This window comes from Falco cherrug, chromosome 6 (genome assembly GCF_023634085.1).
Source record: "Falco cherrug isolate bFalChe1 chromosome 6, bFalChe1.pri, whole genome shotgun sequence".
NCBI lineage: Eukaryota > Metazoa > Chordata > Aves > Falconiformes > Falconidae > Falco > Falco cherrug.
In genome coordinates, this window is record NC_073702.1 from 89,825,679 (window position 1) to 89,847,602 (window position 21,924).

Genomic DNA, 21,924 nt, shown 5'->3' on the forward strand with positions numbered 1-21,924 from the left:
TAAAGCATTAACCTTGATTTTAATGGCCTTGGTTGAGTGGTGAGATCACAATTTGGATGAGCCTGATTATTTACTAAATACAATACATAAATGCAACGGGTTCTTAACACCCATTGCACTCTGGCATTATCGCATTACTGCCATCCTTTGTTGCCTTGCAGACAGGAATATGAAAGCAATCTGTCATGTAGTGAGACTGGCTCCAGAAGCATTTCTCTGATAAGAAGACCCCCTGCCCTTTGCTAGTGTCTGGTCCAGTAGGCTTAGCCATGCGCTTAATCCCCAGAAAGTGGTTCGATTATTGCTGACCAGCAATGGCAAGATAGTTTTTTTTTTCCCCTAGCTATCAACCTTCCATTAATTCCTTAAGCAGAAATGCGGTGCAATCTATATTTCCTTGGCATGTGTCACACAGATGGTGCACTGCTCATGTTTTCAAATAACCATGCTCCAAAATAACAGAGTTTGAATAATAAATTCCACAAATCCTTTCTGAGAAAGAGGCACAATTCTCAAGAGCTGCATAAACTTTACGCATGATGCTGTAGCTCATCCACATTATGCATAAAAGTATATATTCTCTTGCAAAGCAGATGTTTGTATCTGGATTCCTTAATTTAGGGAGGAACAAGAAAGATATATACTTTCTCAAACACTGTAGAATATATTTAATATTTGATTATGTTTTAAACACTAGCCTTAGCTCCCTGGTCAGCTTTGCAGAACTTGTCATTTAATATGGCTAAGCTTAAATCCTATGTGTAGGTCGATGCTGTCAAGCAACCATGACTGTACATTTTGGTATTGATTGGAGTCATTGCAGTAAATTCCTTCTTAACTCACATTCCTTTCCTTCCCAATCCCCTCCCCATAGATAAAGGTGTGAGCACGTCTTTTTCTGTCTGAGGAGATATTTTTTACATTTACAGACAGCCTATATGAAGATATATGTACGCAGTTCTCTGTGTGTGTATATATATATATATTCTCTTTCACACATCCAAAGTAAATGCTCCCTATTGCTTCTACTTTGCTATTTTAACACCTCAAATATCTCCTGCATTTTTCTTCCATCAGATTTCTTATGTTGATATACTTGGACCAGAAGGTAGAAGGATGAAACGTCACCTGGCAATAAACTGTAAGCAAGATATGGTCATTTGCTGGTGGTCAGCAACTAGTGATGGAGCATGGCCTTGGTCTCCTATTTCCTGTGAGAGGGACAGAGCCAACCTATTGCTGTTAGGCTGTGCACATGGCAAATTGGAGGTAAAGTGCTGAACTCTCTTGATTTTTCAGATTTGCTAGAGAAATAACTGTTCAACTTAAATGCATATTCAGGTAAATAGAAAGAACAGATATGGTGAAATCATAAGATCAGCCAATCTAATCTTAAAAGCAAAAGTTCGGTATTTAATGAAAAAAGCACCTTTTTTACTATGTTTACTATTTTCACATCAAAACTGGCAATCTGAGAAAAGTAGCAAAGGAGTTGGGTCTTTATGGTGGAATAGCTTTGGAGCTGCTAACACTGAGAATAAGTGTCAGAGTACCACTAGAAAACTCTAATCTTACAAACTGTAGCTGCTGCATGCTTGTCTAATGCCATTATTTTATGTTGTCTGCAGTGTTAACTGATAAGCATTTTACATCTATTTTAAGTGTTTCATTATAAGATTTTAGCTGCACCCAGATGCTACTTAAATTGTTGCTATGAGTATTGATCAAATCAGAGACCAAGTTTTTTCTTAAAGAAAAAGTCAGAATTCCCCATCTACAGGTGGGGATGTAAGCTACAAGTTACAAGGCTACAAGCTGACCCTCTTCCTGACACTGCTTAGCTTACCTTTTTAGGCAGATGTTTCCATTTAAACTTTTCTATTTTGATTTCATCTGTTTAAGAATATTTGAATCCAGTTTCTTAGGTAAAACTTTAAAATGAAGCTATCTGGGCATACTCTGAGAGGAACTGGAACCTGAATTTAAACAGCTGTTCTGGACTAGCATCTTGTATAGATGCTCCTGTATTTGGAGTTTTATTTTCAGTTTAGCTTAAGCCAGTACTAATACTGACTAAAAAGGTACTGACTGTGGGAGAAGAGCACAAACTTGAGGATCAGCTGTGGAGTAGCTGCTCTGGAGTACCTATTACAGGCTATTTCCCTGTAGGGAAAAACCCTATATAACACTTTAGAATAAGCTGCTCTTACAAATAACATCCTGTTCTCTTTAATTAGGGAAGATGTAAATGTTTTAATGTCTTGGAATTATTACTTTGATAACTAATACTAATTTCAGTGAAGTTTTTTTTCCCCTTGGGATTTTCTATATATTGAATGGAAAAGAAAAAAGGTAGTTGAGAGAGCTTTTCTTTATTTAAGTCATTAGTCACTGTAGAATTTAAGTTTAAATTACCTACAGTTCTGCCTTCTTTACTTCTTTTCAATTGACCTCTCTCCACTAGCGGTCATCTTTAACTCATCTCTCTCCTCTGCCTGATATACACCTGCAGTTCTCAATTCCCCCTGCAGCTATGCCCGACCACATATAAAAATTACTCTGGTAGCTAAAACGTGTGTCTGTTCTTTGTAAGCTTTTTCAGCCTAGTCCCTGTGCCAATTCGATATTATGAAACTTCATCCTACTAACACTTCAGAGCTAATTTCTTACCATGACTTACGTATGTCCAGGTTCTGACAGCAACAGCCTTTTGTTTCCTTCCCACGTCTTCCAGAAAGCTCCCTAATGCCAACATTGCAATTTCTATTTTCCGATTTGTTTTTTTAGAGACTCATTTCTTCCAATAAATTCACAGAAACCACCCTGTCAGTTTAAAGCTTTCTCCATTTCATTTAATATATTATAGGAAGATTTCCAAATTACAGCATTGCTCTGCATCTTTCAATAAACCTTGTTTTACCCTTTTCTGATTTAGACTCTAAATTGCTCAGGGCTGAGGCTGTCTAGTATAGTCCCAAGCACATCACTGGTGCTTAACACAATAATAATAAGCATTCACTGACGCTTTAGGCCTAAACTCATAATCCTTTTAATTTGGCCCATATTGTAATATAAATATAAGAAAATTATTTTTAAAAGCAGGCTGTCAAATTTAACTGTCCAGTTGCTTTCTCTTCTGATTTTTTGCCTGTACTTGTCTGTTTTAATTCTAAGATCTTCAGATGACATTTCTTTTCCTGTATTTGTCAATAAAATGCCAAGCACTATGCCAGGGCTATTGGAAAACTTAGTCATATATAGATGACAAATTGTCTTGCTGGTTGAAAACTACTCTGTTCCACATACTTATCTCTTGGATGTTCAGTGAGCTGCAGTGTGAGGCTCAAGATACTCTGCCTATATGCTTCCCCAATGTATCCATGATGTGTACCTATGTACCTATGGTACTGTTTGTTGGGGTTTTTTTCAAGATTTCTCTGGCGCTCCTTATGGGCAGTGGTTAAATTCCTGTGCGTGGATTGGGGATGTCATAACCCAGCAGCTCTGGAAGTAGCATCAACCCCCAGTCTGCAATTAACTGAGGTGCATTTTTCCCCTATAGAGTGTTGGAGGGGAACCTTAACACCTGTAACTTCTGAGGGTCATTTGGTAGCTTAAACTTGAGCAGAAATGTAGTTAGCATTTCTAGACAGCTTCTAAACAGTTACTGTCTCAGTCAGATACCACAAAACTACAGTATTTCTGTAATCATGCTTATTTGCCTCTTTGTGCCTCTACTGCCCTACCATTGGTAGTGTTCCTCAGGTATAGACCTGGAATAAAACCATGACATGCTGTTGTTACGCATGGAAGCAAACCCTTATTTATCATAATTGTCCAATAATATTCATTTTCTCCCAGTAAATGAATATTGTCAACAGAAGGAGAATGAGAAGCATGAACTGATGCAGTTTGGAGCATTTATCGAATAGAAGTGTAGTGAAACAATACCACGAACATTTTACATGAAAATAATAATATAGCTTGGATAAAACCAGCATTATTATCTGGAATTAAGAGAAAAGCAGGAATTGCTGAATGTCTGGCCCATTAAGAGCTGTTTGGGATATTGGGTTTATGAAAAGGTAAACCAAGCCCGAGGAAATGAATGGATGCTACCCCCAGCTGTTCTACAGCACCTTGGTGCTGACCTACAAAAACCACAAAAAGGTCTGCCAGCTGCTGACCTGTTGTCTTGTGGCAGAGCAAAGGTCAGTGTGACACTTAGGTGGTGCTACTTCATCCCTGGAAGAATGTTCTGAGTGATGTTTGCTTACTAGGACGAGGACAGGAATAGCTACAGACAAGGCAGCTCGAGTCCTCATCGTGCTGATGTCCTGTAACTGCATGTTCTGCACCAGGGTGATTCACATTGTGCATGCAGTGTTCGGGGTGTTGTGTACTAAGCAGCTTTCCAACTTAATGGAGGAAATACATTTTAAAATACACTGTAAGTTTTACTTGAATTATGCTGTGTGGCTTTATGTTTTAACACTTGCTACTACTGAGGCTAAGGGTAGACATTATTCCTCTAAAAACAACTTTTTTTCCTTGAAAATCTTGACTTGTTTTGCTCCCTTCATTTTTTAGCCCGAGATCAGTGTTTACTGTGTTGATTGCTGTAAGATTTGGTGAGGAATCGTCCCCTGAAGAAAAAAAAGTGCTTTTCTCTTTATCATATGACTTTGCTTTGGTGTGCAGTGTACATTTGTATACATGCACGCACGTTGCTGTTTGTCTGTTGAACCTTTGTGTGCTTTCTTGCATGAATTTGTTTCCTCCAGTAAACTCATCCATTCTCCAATCTATTTATTTAATTATTTAGGGTTTGTTTGTTTCTTCTTTATTAAAAGTATGAACGATGAAGGATGCTATTTAAATTGTCTCCCTGCAGAGATAATGCTGGCATTTTGATTTCAAAACGAGAAGAGGAATCTTCCAGAAATCATTTCAAACAATTTGCTATGAATAAATAGGATTCAATGTGAAATCACCCTTTGATTAAATGCTTTGAGAGAAAGTTATGTTAAAATCAACATGAACTTTATTCTGCAAACATAAATTAACAGGAGGTGATGATGCTAGGGCTCAGTTACTGTAGTACTTTGCATTTGTCTTTGCCACGTTTATTTTTACTGTGTTTTAATGCTAGTGCAAATCACTGAAATTATACTTCAATCTCATGAAAAACATAATTTGCCGGAGAGAGAATATTATTTTTCTTTCTCCCAAGAGATAATATTTAATAGTTATTGCTTCCACAATGTGCTTCAAAGTTGTGAAATAAACACAGCAGATCTTTTATGAGTGAGCTATCCTACAATTACTGTAGCACTCAGAAAAACATCTACTGCGTGTGACTGAATAGCTGAAATACTTCTCACACACATACAGCAAAGAATGTAAAATCCTTGATGTCACATTCGGTTAAAAGTTCAATGAATAATACGGGATAAAGATGATGATGATAAATTTTGAAATAAAATAAGAATAAATGTTGGCTGAAGATCTAAATAATAAGATTGCATGTGGGACTGTAAATACAGTGCAGCAAAATGAGTAACCTAGAGTAGGAGCCTTGCATTTTTATTTTAGAAGTGTTTTAAGATAGGGTGGATTTTTTTCCTCCATCTCCCATGCTGTATTTAAAACTATTTTACTATATTGTGCACTACACTTCCCACTCTACATTTCTAATTAAAGCGTTTGTTGTTATTTGGAGCCTCACTGTGTGAAATTAAATAAGCAATTTTTTTTAACATCCATAAAATAAATCAAACATTTTTCTCATGTGAAAAGCACACAATTCAGTCACAGCAAGCTTATTTCTCTGTTTCTTTTGTTTTCTTTTTTTATCTGCCCGGTAAGCCAATTTTCTGCTTAAGAACTACTGGTTAAAACTCTTACTTGTTTTGATATGTGGACTTTAACCTTCCCCAGCACTCTATGCAAAATACTTTAATTTTAAGTGTTCAAAGATTTGCACTCAGAAGGGTGATACTGCTCACGCAAGCTAGTGATGTTATTTCTTTCAAACATAAAATGAAAGAAAGTATTTTAACTAGCTTAATTCAGGCCTCTTATTTACAAAGATTAACAGATTCCTTTACTTGGATTGTTACGATTTCTGACTAGGATTTGAAAACTTGACATGTATAGTATGCCTTGTACTGCTGGTTAGCTGGTGCAGAGCACAGGGGCAAACAATGTCCGTGTGCAGTACTGGTGCATGCCTGCCACGTTAATAAGGGACGTATGCATAAATTACATGGATGGTATTTAAATACAATTACGATTTTTTTGGTAGCCTACATGTCACAAAGCTAAAAGTGACTTTTCAGCTTCTTTATTTATTTATTTTACAGAAAGCAATTGGTTGTACTTCATGCAATGTACTTCCAGAAATCTTCCCTTGAAACCCAGGGCTACGTGCTTAGTCCCAGATTTATGGAAAGCACTTGGCGCTGAATCAGTTCTACCCCCCGCCATGTGGCACTGCGGCTCTGCCTTTTTAGATCTGCTGCCCTGTCCCCTCCTCCGCAAATCCTACAGTTGTCCTACCCACTTCTGAGGGAACTCCTCCAGCTTTTGCCTTCCCATTCCCCGAGCAAATGCTCTGTTAACTTAAAGATACCTTGCTGTTTTAACGTGCCCCTTGAAGGTTCCACAGGACCACTGCTCACCAAGAAGGAATCCCGGCGGATTCCTTTGAATGGCCTGCTAAGGCACTATGTGCACTGCATTTACTAGCATGTGGCTACTTACCAGATAGAAAAACAACTGGCAGGTAATGGAATACCATCTTCTTGGAAAAAAAAAAAGGTGTTTTGATTGTTAGACTTCGTATCTTTCAAAAGCATTATCTTGGCCTTATTAACATGTTTCTGTGCTTGCATGTCTCTCTGCTTTAGTTTTTCAGTTAGCAGCATGAAGAATTAATAAAAGTCATTTCTGACAGAGAAACTAAAATCTTTCCTCTCAGATGAAAGAGAATATTCTTCTTTTTTTTTTGCCTTCAGAGTGCCAAATACCAGTTACATTCAGCAAAACTGGAAACCAGAACAAAGAGGTCTCTCGGCTTGGTACTCTTCCTCCAAGAGGCACAGAAGGCCACTGATGCATGAGAAGCAGCTTATCTGTTCCAATCTAAGGAGAAATGTTTCTCTTGTTTTCAGCCAGAATATGAACAGTAGTGTCGAGAAAAGTTTTCTTTAAACCTAATTTGTTTAAACATTACATCAAATGTTAGGTTTTGAAATGCAGCAAATTGTCTTTCTCTGCTTGCAGGAGCTTTTTCCTAGTTTAGAATTGTGTTTATACAGCAGCCAGCCCTACCCTAGACTTCCTTTCAGGGATTTGCTCTCAAAATTGTGTGAAGCTGGGAAGCTTCTCATCTCAAGGCTCATTAAATTCGCCTTCCAAAATATAGTCTTACTTTCTATTAAAATCATAGTGAGCAATTTTGTGCCCCACTTTTGCTCTAACAAGGCAGAACAAAATTACTAATTGGATTCAGTTTGCTTGCTGACTCTCAAACAATCAGTTGACAACATTTATTTTTCTGTGACTATTTCCATTGCTGTTTTCCAGCAGTCATTCCCATGGAGTTGTAAAATCCATGTTTCACATGTTTTCTTCTCTATTGTCTTAACCTTCAAGGCCAGTCTCTCTTTAGAATTTAATAGTGCTTTTGGTCTTTCATCTCACAGTCTTGATTATTGTGTGGATCTTCATGAGTTTCTTGTAGCTTGTGAGAAGATGAACAGAGAGGAACACTGATTTTGGATCAAAATATGTAGATGAATAATGCAGTGCATTGAAACCTGCCACAGGAAGACAGAAATCTGAGTCCCACAGGGCCTCAAGGCTCATTTCACTGGAGTTATGGAAGCTTTGAAGACTTGCTTGGGCAAGATTTCTGTTTCACATATTTGAAAGGCAGCTACCTGGGTCTCTATACATACTCTTAGGGAACAAACAGTAACACTTCACCTTGTCTTTATTTGGGGTTAGAGCGCTGTATGGTCACAGTAATCCTTTGTCCACAATAACCTCTCTTACAGGTTTCCTTGCTATGCAATTTAACACCCTAATAAGCTACACATTTCAGCAGCTCTAAGATCTGCACAGTAGCCACTGAACATTTTGTGGGTATAAATGACTAGTTGCAGAGGCTGAGTCATTGGTGAGGGAACGGTCAAGGTGAGGAAATGTTTTTCAGACTATATAAGTAATTTAATCTTTTAATTCCTCTTTGGTGTATGTTTTCATTGGTCACTACTCTGTTGAAATCGGTTTACCTAGTTTTCACATGTTGGATGCACTGGCTTCTGTATTAGATGCTTTTGAATTAAGTGGTTCTTTGCATGTCCCTAACTACTTATCTTAAAGTAGCTAAGGCTACTGTATTAACCAGCAGCTGATTTGCAGCCACAGAATTGCAATATGCCTTTAGTCTTTCTTTTGAATGAGAAACCTTTTTGCTGACATAATAAGTAAACTCTCAGAAAAAAACATCCTAATCAGTCTGATTGACATCCCTAATAACTTGGCTTTAAATTCATTGGTTGCTTCTGAAGTAAGGACTGGTATGCCAAAAAAATAATCTTAATTTCTTATTCTCCTCCTTTGCAGGATGAAAGGCTGAATTATGTGTTCAGTTGGTCTTGCGATCTGCAGAAATCAAATTTAAATTGCTTTAATGTTATGTGTGCATTTCTGTTTTCAACGTGACATTTCCAGATTTCCTCCCTCACCCTTTCTATGTCCTTTAATCACATTTGTTACCCCTTTCTGTGTAAATGGTCCTTGCATACCACCTGGGCTCAAAAGAAGGGGCTTCCAAAATTAGTGGCAGGTCAGCAGCTTCAGTTCATAGTGTGAAGAATGCTATGGGTACACCTGAGGGCCAGGCTGGCTCGGTCGGACGTCTCCCTTTCACTCTTCATTTTTGCATGAACAAACACCAGCAAGTTTCTGACTGACTTCCACTACTCCCATTCTTCTAGAGACATTGGTTTTCTCTCTCTTTCAGGGAAACAGCTTTTCAGAAGCTAATTTGTAACTTATTTACAGCTGGTATTTCTCCCACAGTTTCCCTGCTCGAGTCCTGTATAACACCTCTCGCTCAAACCCATATATTATAGGACAGTAATTTTCGCTGGTCTCCACTGTTGCCTCCATCACTTTATGGTTCCTCCCGTGTTCCCACACTACAAATTCTTGCTCTTTGCCAGCTGCTGCCTCTGTATCATATTCTGCCTTTGTGGCGTTCTTCTAGTTCATTCAACCTTCAGGTACCCCTAAATGGTCCCCCTTTTCTGCTATCACAAATTCATTTATACTGCATCTGAAGCTCTATGGCACCAAAGAACATCCACCACCTACTCATTTGGCAGTGTCTAGTATACGTTGTTTAAACATGCCATTGTTTCTACCACCACAGTGTAATATTTCTGTTACTATGGCCTAGAGCAAACGATCAAAAATCCTCTACATGTGATGCTCAGAGTAACCTATATACATTTTTCCAGAAATTTTGGGGTTTCTCCCCCAGCCCACTTGTGAATAATCAGTTATTCTTTTATATCAGTCAGCTGTTCATTTCTCCTCTTACCAACACTCCTAGGAACATCCTCTCTTTTATCTTCTGTTCTACTAATTTGTTGCATACTCTGGACAAACAAATACGGCTCAAACTATATTGCAGCATTTTTTCATCAAAGGCATTAACATGTTAAAAGTTAAACCAGTAGATTTTTATAATTCTTTTTCTAAAACATGTAGTTGTTTTGGCTTACTGACCCATGAGAAAACGTATTTGCAGCAGTCTATTTTTTTAATATTGTCAAAGTAAGAATAAACCGTTACAAATGACTGCCAAAATGTCGTGGTTTTTTTTCAGGTCCTGAGTTACATCCGTACAGAATGGGACCCGCTCGATGCTTGCTTCAGCATTCATCAGCCTTGCCAGGTGTACACGGTAGAGCACTCCATTTCCGCAGACAAAGAGCCTATGGCTGACAGCTGTGTCTACAAGTGTGTTGGGAACAAAATTCAGTGCGTGGCAGTCACCAGAATACCACTGCGATCCAAGGCCATCAGCTGTTGCAGAGATGTTACAGAAGACAAACTAGTCCTGGGTTGTGAAGATTCGTCAATAATTCTGTACGAAGCCTACAACCAAGCGACTCTGTTAGCCCAGGCAGAACTGCTGCCCACTGTAATAACCTACCACCCTTCCGGAGCCATATTCATGGTTGGCAGCTCTCAAGGGGAGCTGCAGGTTTTTGACACGGCACTGTCCCCAGTTAAAATTCAGCTCTTGGCACAGGACTATTCACCTGAGGCAACTCTGCAATTCAGTAAACACTTTGACGTGCCCAGCAGCCTTGTCCAGATCCAGTGGACTGCTCCTCCAGCTGCATCTGCCGGCACTGGCAGCACAGATATTCATGACCTTTTGTTAGTGAGGTTTGACAAAGGACCCTTGGGAGGACTGCACTTCAAACTTGGTAAGTCACTGAGCACATCCGTTGAACCTTGAGCTCCGAAGGAAACATCTGTACCTCACAAGTATTTTGTAGTTTGAAACACTCTCGTTTTAGGTACAGGGGACCGTAGCCTTAAAAGCATGTAATTCCAGTGATACCTGAAGGTGTGAACCAAGGAGTTGATTATGTTTCGCAGTTGCTTAGTATTTTTCATATGGGGTCTGACAGAATAGGACCCCAATCTGTTGTTGGATCGGGGTCCCATTGTGTTCCCTGCTACTGTAATAAAGCGTAACAATTTCTCATATGGAAAATTATTTTAATCTGCAGCATATAATTTTAGGAATTGTATTAATTCTGTAATAATACCGCTAACAGGCTATTTGTAATAATAGAATAGTAACGTTATTTTCTTTCCTAATCTTTTTGCGTGTATGTATGATGCAACTGTCCTTCCCATTACAGTGTATATTTGTCCCCATACTCTGTTCTTCCTGACTTCAGTACATGAAGCTGCATCATTTCTTTCCTTGAAGACTTTTCACACAAGAAGGAAGGTTTTCATAACCTTCAGAGAAGTCTGGTGTCTCAATTAATTTGCCAGGAGTTGTGAGTAAAAGAAGCAGTAATAATACTGATTTTGGACTTGATACAGCACTCCTCATTTTAGGTGTATGGAGACTTTAAGAGAGTAAAACCATAACTATCTTCATTTCACAAACAGAGTAACAAGAAGCAGTAAAGGAAGGCTAAAAGGCTTTCCAAGAGTTTCACAACGAGTCAGTGGCTGAATTAAGAATAAAACCCCTGCAGTTGCTCATCAGTGAGAACTGTATTCATTCCATTCAAGTCAGGCAAGTTACAGTGGTGCAAACCCACTGAGAGCTAAAAAAACAATCATGCTTAAATCTTCTGACTACCAAGCCAGTGTTTCAGCAGGGCAGACAGCCATGTCGAATATACTCATCCTGGAAAATTTCAGCATTTTGCCCATTGTCTGTCCAGGGAAACACGATTGCCCTTGTAGATCTTTACAGGACTTTTTTATGATTCTTTTGTATAAAACTGTTGAGATTAGGAAGAAGGAAGCCTTTTTTTTTAAAAAAAAAATAGGTGACAGTAAGGATTGAAAATCTACTTTATTTCTTTACTTATTAAGACATGCATGAGCTTTTGTGGGGGGAAATCCTGTCTGAAAATGCTGCAGACCTAAACATTTGAAAGACTGAATTTAAAAAACTACGTACACCACTGCAGAAAGGTAAAGTAATATAATAGGATGTTAGCAACAAAAATGTTGGATTGACTTATAGTTTGTGTAGTTTTAAAAGAGCTGAGGCAGATTATTATTGTTATCTAAAAAAAAAATATTTAAAAACCTGTTTACAAGTTACTGTTTATTTTGAGATAATTCAGCTATATTATGTTCAATGACAGGTTTAATAGTTGCAGAGTACCCCAGAACACTAATTATAACAGCTATTTGATGTTTTTGTGCATGTTGGCCATTAGAAAAAAACCACCTCTAAATTACCTCTTACCTGTCAAGCAGAAGGCACTCTACCCACATCTACCTTGCTTTTCTTCAGTCCTCCCTTGTGGGGTTTTCTCACAACAGCTTTCCAGAAAGTACAGCTTTCCCCTTGCTATCTTTAGCACATTTATGTTCTTACGAAGGCAGGCAGGCTCTCAGTGCAGGGATTTAGAGGCCTTTCCTGCTAATTGCCAGCTTGTAAACTTAATTGGACCGTCTCCCTGGGCACCGTTCCTAAATCAATTAGGCAGCGAGTTGGCTGTCACCTCTTTTTCCCGAGCAGGTTGCCTGGAAGCGCACCACCCAGGAGAAGTCAAGCATCCAAATGGGAAGATGTTGACCTCTACAGCTGAAAGTTATCACATTTTAAAATTCATTCTGTATAATTACTATAAAATCTGTTATAGGAGGAAGGCGAAGCCCTCTCTATCCCTCCCTCCTTCCTTCCTTGCAGTCCACTGTGCAAAAATACGCTGTGCTCTGTTGCATCCTGGATTGCAGCTTTACCCATCTTCTCATTCTGCCACACTACCAAGGTGGTGCGGTGTTGCTTAGTCAGCCCCGCTTCCCAACCTCAGCAGTTTTTAGCTATTTAAGAACTAATGCAAATATAAATTATACGGAATATTTAGGAGTCCATGACAGCAAAACCCAGACAGGCATTCAGGACTGAAAGAAAATCCATAATTAACTCATGGCTTGGAACTGTTTCCCATAAAAATCTGTTAAGAAACCATGTCAATGAGAATAGACAAATATGTTTTTAACTTCCAGCTGACATATGATGATTTTGGGTGAGTTCTGTGAATTCTCCATTGTGCTGTCTGGCCAGATTTATTTCAGGAAAAGATTCATATTAAATTTACCCTCAAACATTAATGGCAAATATTTTTGGTGTCTAATGCCAAATTCATTTTCAAAAGCATTGCGGCTTCTTGTCGTTGATGTCAACCCAGATCTTGAGTAATGCCAAACTTGGTGCTGGTGCCAGTGGTTCAGCACTGCTGGCCCCAAAAGACATTTTAAATATAATATTGTTTTTAATTAGCATGCAAATAAGTATTTTCATCTTCATTTGCTGATTAATGTGAAGATTGCCCAACTTATGTAATACTTTAAAAACACTAAACATTTAGGAGGAATAAAGTCTACCATAACAATTAGATACCATCACACATACACGGGTTAAACATGGCTATTACACAGTATCATGTCCATAGGCATTAATACATGCAAATATAAAGTGAAATACAGTAGACCACCATGTCTTTTCTTCAATGGCTCTAAAAAACTGAAGTATTATTTCTTTGTTACAAAAAAAAAAAAAAAAAAAAGTAAGCTTTTTTTCCCCCAAAGCGTCAGATCTGTATATGCAAGTTCTCAGCAGGTTACTTGTCCTCGAGCTATAGTCAGTTTTCCTCTACTTTTTTTCCCTTATTTTACATCACAAACAATATTCACAACTACATTTATGAGAATTTTGTGAGGTATGTTTTCTGTATATCGGGTCTGCTTTTCTCTGTTGTTGGACTTTTTTTTCCCAGCCATCCTGTAACAATACCGAGGTTTAGCTTGTTCCCTTTCTCATCAGAATTTTTTCCTTAAAAGTAGCTTTGACGAACAACATCAGAATATAAATGGAGAACATAAAAAATAATATTATGTTTTTATTTAAAGAGAGGGGAAATTTATTCGGGAAATTTTTTCTGATCTCTTTCCAATATCTGGAGCAGTAGTGATAAATTACTCTAGCACAGTGACCCAAAGCAAGCAGGAGCTGCCAAAATCCCTTGCGTGGCCTAGGTAGCACGATCATTTGGGTAGTCAGAGGCAATTAGTAATGTTACTTTCTGCAGCTTTTCAGTTGCCTTTTCTGTTCAGAAGTTCAGATCTGCAAGTCAAGAAGCTTTGACAGTCTTTTCATTTTTCCTTTTCAGAGAGAGAGTGCTGTAGATAATTGATGCTCTCATGGAGTGAGTGATGTGTTGCGTGTTTTTTTCCTTTATGGCAAGTTTGTTCTTGGTTTCATGTGCAGTGGTAATTCAAAGGTCCCTAGCTGTTGATATCTGTCCTGATATCCCCTCACAGAAGAAACGCTTCATGTAGAAAATTTTGCCAAGTTAGAAGTAAGTTCTAGAGCAATTGCAATGTGGAGAGTAATCGAGTAACTTGCTTTGAAGTTTGAGCTGCTGTAAAGTTGTATACATAGGTATGTTTGCGTGAGACAAATGCCAGGTTTTCTTGTTGCCCAGCAGTATTTCCCTACAGGAAGAAGGGCTATGAACATGAATTGATTACCTACAATCCATTAATGATAAACAGGGAATAAGCTTTTTCTACTGTGTTTAAAACAAACTTCATTGCGTGATGTTGTCACCAGTGGCTATTGGCCACAGTCGCCCACCTTGCAATTGTGAAATTCACTGACGGTTTTTCTCTGCTGTCCAAAGCACCCTCAATCTAAATATGCAAAGATAATAAGGAGCTATCTCACATAAAAAATTTAATACTGAAACCCATTAACTCAAACTTTCTAATTTTAACCAACGGCAGTTATTTTTAACTGTGCTGAAAAGTAGTCAGCTACTGTTTAGCATACTCATAGCGCTATCTTTGATTTTAATATTTCCTGTAAAAGGTGTGATCACAAGAGGACAACTGGGCCTTGTGGAAATCATCCACCAGTACATTCGTTACGACCAGATACATGAGGCAATTAATGTCCTGAATACCATGAACTGGAACACGATGGGTCATCAGTGCTATATATGCTTGAGTGCCATTGTCAATCACCTTCTTAAACAAAAGCTTACACCAGACAGAGAAGGTAAGAGACTGATTATATTTTTAATGTGTTTTTGTGGTGTCTTTGTAATTCATATGTGGATTATGACAATGTATTTAGTGGCTGCATAGAGAAGACAAAATTGAGAATCCAGTCAGCCAGCCAGATTATGGTACTTCATAATCAAATGTCATATGTAGACAAGTCACTTCAATAAAATCTGGATCAATGTGTTGATTGCATTTTAGTTTGTTTGTATCAATAGTGATACTAAGATAATGCATATTTTAGTATATATATATGGTATAGTCATGACTTAATGTGACATACGTATGCTGTAACTGTATTATGTTACAGACTAGTGGATTGAAGCATTTGTTACATATTCATGCTGAAACAGCACCAACTTAAGGGGGGACTTTTTCCTGCAGCAGGGACAAGAGATTTTAGTATGGTTTTTAAGGTGCTTTTGAAGGGTCATTCTTTCATTACAAGAACCAAAGGCTGGGAATACACTATCCTCTGCTGCCTCCTTTAGGATTATGGCATTTGTCCTCACTGTAATCTTCTGGCCCCCTGCAGTAGTAGCTGGGGTCCCTCACAATAAATGATGAATTTTAGGTTCAGCCTTGTCTCTGCTGAAGCCTGGTGTGATGCCTTCCTCTTGATTTGCTGTCTATCTTGAGACTCAATAAACTTCAGGATTTGAAGTGCCTTGATTTAGTGAAGGTGTTATCCTCCAGCCTAGCAGGCAGACAGCTGGGGACCAGGCATCTTTTGTGGCAAGAAAGAATACTTAGGATTCATGCGTGTTTGATGATAGAAAAACTCCAAGGTGCCTACATCGCTGCCAAGCCATCAGCTGTCCCATTTTGGGGGATCTGATTAAAAAAAAAATTCTCTCTGCATTAGAAACATAGTGTATCAATTCTAAATAAAACATGCTTTTAAAAGAACCCATGAAAAAAGCTGGTTTTGAAACTCTTGTAAAAATATGCACATTATAAATAGATGTCTGTGTGTTTCCCCCCATGCAGCTCCCTAACACTATTTACAGCAGATGGAATTTTATTCTGTCCAGGAGTTATTCTATGTGAACCTAACAAATTTGGCATGGTAATTTGTTTTCTTTTTTATTAGCAAAACCCAGTGGGGCCTTTTATTTATAGCAGTGGGGCAGTTATCTTTGAGATCTTTATTCTACCTTCAACATCAAGCTGGGCTCTCTAATGAATCTATAACTGTGCGTGTAGTTACTCATATTCCATGTACGTTGAAATATTTCAGAAGTACAAAACATGCTGTCGAGAAAACAGCAATGGCAAGGGAGTATGGCTTGTTTTTGCAGAGATACTGCTGTATTCAATTTTAATCTAAATTGACTGCTGCTTTGAAAGAAAATATCTTTAAAGTTAAACTTATCTTACTGTCTAGATTTAAGATAATGCAAAACCTAATTTAGGAACAGTTTGCCAGTGTTACTAACACAGTACTATTAGCACATTCAGTGCTATCAGGCCTAATAAAATAAAATGTAACTATGCTTGAAAATAAAGAACCACTATCACTAAATACAGAAATGCTAGTTCAAGCAAACATTAATAACAGCTAATCAATGAGATTTTGTCTGCCTAATGAGACAATAGGTTATATTTTTCTTTTAAAGCCCACACAAAATTCTGATTAGCAGTAGCAGTTTGCACATTCACTCTGAAGGGAGAGCCTATATAGCAAATATATAGCAAATTCTCCCTGTTCTGCCTGTAAGAACTCGTACTATGTGTTAACTTGCAAGCAGAAGTCACATAACATAAATAGTATTGATCATTGAATTTCCATTCGGCTAAGCATGTGAGACACAAACGTATACCGTGTATTTTCTTATATTATTTATAATTTTGTATTTAAAACATGCAGGAAAATACCTAAGAGCTCCAGCTGTGGAGTATAACAGTCAGAAAGTATTTAAAATGGAGAGAACTTCTGTAACAAAAGGGCTTTATTTTATTGATTACAGGGGAGGTTATCCTGTTTCACACTACAACACGCTGTAGGAGTGTCACACCCTTAGGGTTTCTAGACCCTTTTATTTAAAATTTTTAAAGAACTGTGGGCTGAAGGAGGTTCCTTAGACCTCAAGGGCATCACATGAAGGGTTCTGTCACCCACTGACCTAACACAGTAATCCCTGAAAAACTGAACTTCCTTGTTGCGTGCTGCCTAAGAGGACAAAGATGATTTGAGCTAATCAAGAGTTGATCTCTACTGGACAAACTTGTTCAAACTGTACTACTCTTACGAGTCACTTTTAATTGTATGTTGCTGGTGAGAACTTGATGTGTTATAGACTTCTTGATCCTTTTGACAGGTTCTGTTGCTCAAAGTCATTGTCAACTCTGCCTGAAAGTGAAAGTTTATAGGAACATTTGTGTTTGTACAACCTGTCATATTTTAATTTTATCTGTCCTATAACAACATCACATTTCATCAGTGTTTGAGGAATTTGACTGACTGCAAACATGAGCAACCTGTTGTAATTGAAACAGTTTGACTTGTTTCATTGCTGCTGTGTTTGAACTCCGCAGCACAGCTTGAGGCAAGCCTTGGAACCTTTTATGCTCCTACAAGACCCCTCTTGGATACAACTGTGCTGCAGTACAGGGACCCAATCAGCAGATATGCAAGAAGGTTCTTCCACCACCTGCTCAGGTGAATGACAGTTTCAACTTCTATCAACTTAAAATTAATTGCGTATTTCAATAACTACCTACTTTAATGTGGTTAACATTTTCCAAGAGGACCACCCCTGAAAAAAATGCATTCATTGTTACTGTTTGTTTTACTTGCACTTCGTTCCTTTCAAGTAGAGTATTGCAGATAAAATGCTATTCAGAGCTCTTCTGTCATCAATACTCTTAAAATGAATCAGCCTTTCCCTTTTAGCTTGATAGAAAAAAGATAGCTTGTTTCTGAGAGATTTATATTCACCAACTGCTTGCAGATTAGCTGTTGAAACAGCTTACAAACTTGGAGAAAACACAGAGTTTAAACAGATGCTAAACTGCAAATGAACAGTGCATGGTCCAAGACATTTTTGTCTTTGCACCACTGAAACCTGAGCATTTTGTTATTCTCACCCTCACAGTTCTCATACAGAAATTCATATCCCAGTAATTCTCAGTGCCATTAAAATAAGAAGAGAAAATGAAATATGGAATTTGTCTGTAAATTATATGACATTAGAAGAGTCATAATACCAAATTCAGCTAGAATTTATAGTGCATTGGTTTATTGCTATATTTTTCCTTCAACATAAATCAATAGCCTAAAATTCAGTCAGTTACAAATATCAATATACAGCAGTTCAACCACAAATACAGCTGAAACATTCCCTCTGAGAATTATGCAGAGTGAAAATAAGGAGAAATTACCTTCTGAATGATACAATGTTTGTAACACCATGTTGAGGAGCAGTGTAGATGGGCACAGTGAGAAGACTTACAGTGCACCTTTTTTTGGTGATTCATCCAGATTGTATGCATTTCCGGCATATGCAAAGCTAGGAAGTGCAAGTTACTTTGATGGTGGGATGTGTGATTCCTTCCAGAATTCCTTAAAGTCCTTAAAGATTCCTTAAAGAAAGATGTTTTATAATGTCTCCTATGTTTTGAGTCTGAATAGGATCCTTTTTCAGGTAAACAGGTCCATTCCAATGGGGAAATTATTCTAAGTAGAAGGATGCTCCAAATATCTGCATAATATGCAGCAGTCTTTCACTGGAGTTTTCTTAATAGATGTGGCCACAACAGTGGGTGCAAACTCTGCTTTTGCCTTTCTCCTAGAAACCAGCAGGGAAGATCTGTTGCTGCAATGGCCAACTGTAGTGGCTGTGGGCCAGTTGCCTGCAGAGGACAGATGCGGAAAGAATGCCTCAGAGATCGCTGAGAGGTGTAACTATGGTGCTTTTACATCTGCAAGAGAAAGGTGTATTCCCTCTGAGTCAGGATTTGCTTCCAAATGCTAGCAGGCATGCAGAGGCATGGGGCCCTGGCTAAGCTTTCAGCCCTTGCGGCTGCTGCACACAGCTGAAACACTGACTCAATCCCCCCAGCAAACAAGGAGCTTCAGTGTCAAAATGCTGCCTGGACAGTGTGGGGCACAGACAGGAGGTGTGTAAGAGTCTCCCCATGTCTTTTACGTCCACTGTAAAGCAGCCCTTGAACAATCTACAGTTGTGGCAGCTTTTGGAACAAATGTGTGTTATTTTGCTGTTTCCCTATTGTCAAAGGGATTTGTATTCAACTGAATCAAAGTGATAGGATCATGTGATTGCTGCAGAACAGATGGTAATGCTTAAAGCTTATCTGAGAAGACATAATCTAAGTACAAAATGAAATGTTCAAAAATGGGAGATTTATCTGATAGCAAGGAAATAATGTTCAGAGCTGATCTTTGGTGTGCTAAAGTGGCTGTGCCTTAATTGGTGTTTATTTCTTTTTAGATGTTTTCTTAAGTGACTAGAATGATTTGAACATAGGCTAAGCAGAGGGTGCTACAGATTTGTTGGAGGAATGGTAAGCCATGGTTCTGGGTGAGAGAATGCCATCTAGGCGCGGTGCAATGTCTAGGAGAATCGTAGGGAGGCACGGTGCCCACTAATTCTTTTGGGCAAGCGAAAGTTGCAGCCACTGCTATTACATCCATCAGTGAAGAGCCAGTGAGGCAAGCCGCTTCTGCCAGCCTGCATTTACAGTTGTAGGTTCAGAACAGGAGGAAAAGTGAGAAGAGAATTATGCTCTTGCCTTTTCAGGTCACCATACTGTGCCTGTGAGGACACTGAAAACAGAGTAGCCCTCCCACTACCCGTTTGTCAGAGACAGAAACTGTATCTGGGTGTCAGGAAGACTGCATTTTAGGGGCGCTATATGCTCTCTGTCTCAACCCTGGTTATTTGATTTATTTGCTTTTTTACCCTTACTCGTTTAGCACTAAATACTTGCAGGCTAGTTACAAATAGTTAATGAATCTCTTCAGAGTGAATTTTTGTTACCACAGATGTGTCTGCATGACCAAACAAGAAGACTTGAATGCAGAAGCACTGTAAACTGGCAATGCCAACTTGATGCAGCACTGGGGGACATTTGTTACTCTCTTGTGAGCATGAGGAGACAAAAGCACTTTGTACCCTATTGCAGCAAGAAGTGAAGGAAACGCAGTGCTTCCTAAATTACATACACTTTAAGTATAGCTGATATTCCAAAAGTATTTCTTGGAATAGAGTAGGGCCTTCCACAATTCCTTTGGGCTTCAGAGAAAGCAAGCAGCAGATGCACAGAAGTTCAGTCTAGAGGCTAAGGAGCTAAAACACACAGGGGAAGACCCAGAAGCAGGGTAGGAAGAGCGAGGAAAGTGTGGTTAGCGGCATGAGTAGAAGACAAGGAACTGGGGATGAAGGCCTAAAGGCAGGGGTGGGGACGGACGGAGTCTCACAAAAGCTCAGAGTGGGAGTACAGGGCAAAATGGGGGAAGCATCCTAATGTGTATGGTGGGCTGCAGAGGAGACAGACACGTAAGGGATGGACAGGGAAGGGTGGAGTCTTTCATACCAGATTAAAACATTAAAACACTTAAATGTTTCTAGATCTAAATCTGAAAAATGTTCATATAAACAAAAGTTTTCACCCCCCCTTTCCAGCTTTCCTTTGAATGCCCCACCAATCTGCCTTAAGCCTTTTCTAGAAGGACCCACTCTTGGGAGAGAAATATTAATTCATTCTACATGCTGAGACAATCTTTGACCTGCCTGCTGAGTCTGCCAAAAAGGTGCCAGTTATTGTTGTACTTTTAAAGATGTGAGTGCCTGTATTTACTAGAATTGAGAAATACAGTTACCTTTTCAGAAAGGCTATCCTCACCTAGTAATAATCATGTGCCAATGATTTTAATCTTTACTGTAGGCTGAAAGGTTGTATATCCAGTTGCAAATAACTGGAGACATCCATTTTCACATTATCGGTGAGATTATAGGCTAAACATTTTTCTACCATCAAAGAGATCAGTTTCTGGAAAATGCTGAACACTGAGATGGTAGGTGCCCTCCTTTAGCTGTCGACGGGCACTGTAGAAAGAAGGTGCTGCGTTGGTACTGGCTGTGTTGCAAGGGTGGGTTAGAAAATGATGCTGCAACCTGAGGTGGGCCAAGGAACACTGACAGCATGATTGAAACGGATCGCAGTTAGACCAATGGAAAATGCCTTGCAACATATTTGATGCAGCCATATTATTTGTATCTGTTGTTATAAAAGCTAAGTTCTCAAATTTGCAAACTATGCATCTTCAGCTTCCACTAAAGTAGGAGCTTAGAGCTTTGCAGATATAGGCCCTGAATGTAGAATATGGAATACCTCCAAAAACAGGCGTTCAGTATACAAAATTAAAATTAAAGGCCTCTTAATTATATGCCAGGGATCCATTACAACAGTATTTATGGAATGAATAATTATTTTCACTTTAAATCTTATCTATAATTAAAAAATACAGGAACTGAATTACAAGTATAGAAATGTATCTTAGGTGTTCCTTGCCACTTGAGTAGCACTTCGGTATTTTATTATGATGTCACTGCTTATAATAATATAATGCGTTATATCATTATGTAAAATGTTGAGCAGAGGTGGATTTATTGGGAAGCCTTGGGGAGCTGTAACCTTCTTGCCCCCACCCTTTTGTTGAGCGCTGCCTACTAAGTGTATTTGCGTAATGGAGGAGTGGCTGCACAACCGCCTGCCTCTGTATAGCAGCCTCATCTAGCCGTGTACACTACATGGAAGGGGATGGAATCGTTTTTCACTCATTAACTATGGCATCGGTGACTCATGGCTTTGCTTCACTCTGATCAAGCATTCGTAAATTGTACTTGTCATATTTTCTAATGCATGAAATTGTCTTGTTTGTTTGACACACACAGAGGCACAAACACATGCCTGCTCTGTTTTGTTGAAATTTTTCTGTCTCTCTCAGAGAGACGGTGAGGAGCTAATATAGCATGAGCTGGAGGTAAAGGCAGGGCTGGAAAGTAACATCTGAAATGCAAAGAGTCGGAGAATTAGAAT

General features: G+C 38.7%; 1 protein-coding gene across 3 annotated transcripts in view; it reads left to right on the forward strand.

Annotated features, from left to right (window-relative positions):
* Positions 1-21,924, forward strand: part of WDPCP (WD repeat containing planar cell polarity effector) — a 103,942-nt gene that overhangs the window by 22,018 nt on the left and 60,000 nt on the right. For all 3 annotated transcript variants that reach the window (XM_027805418.2, XM_055714685.1, XM_027805420.2), the window contains 4 exons: positions 1,078-1,269; positions 9,905-10,514; positions 14,666-14,854; positions 17,398-17,521. In XM_027805418.2, the coding sequence (XP_027661219.2) occupies positions 1,078-1,269; positions 9,905-10,514; positions 14,666-14,854; positions 17,398-17,521 (1,115 nt within the window). The remainder of the gene's footprint in view (positions 1-1,077; positions 1,270-9,904; positions 10,515-14,665; positions 14,855-17,397; positions 17,522-21,924) is intronic.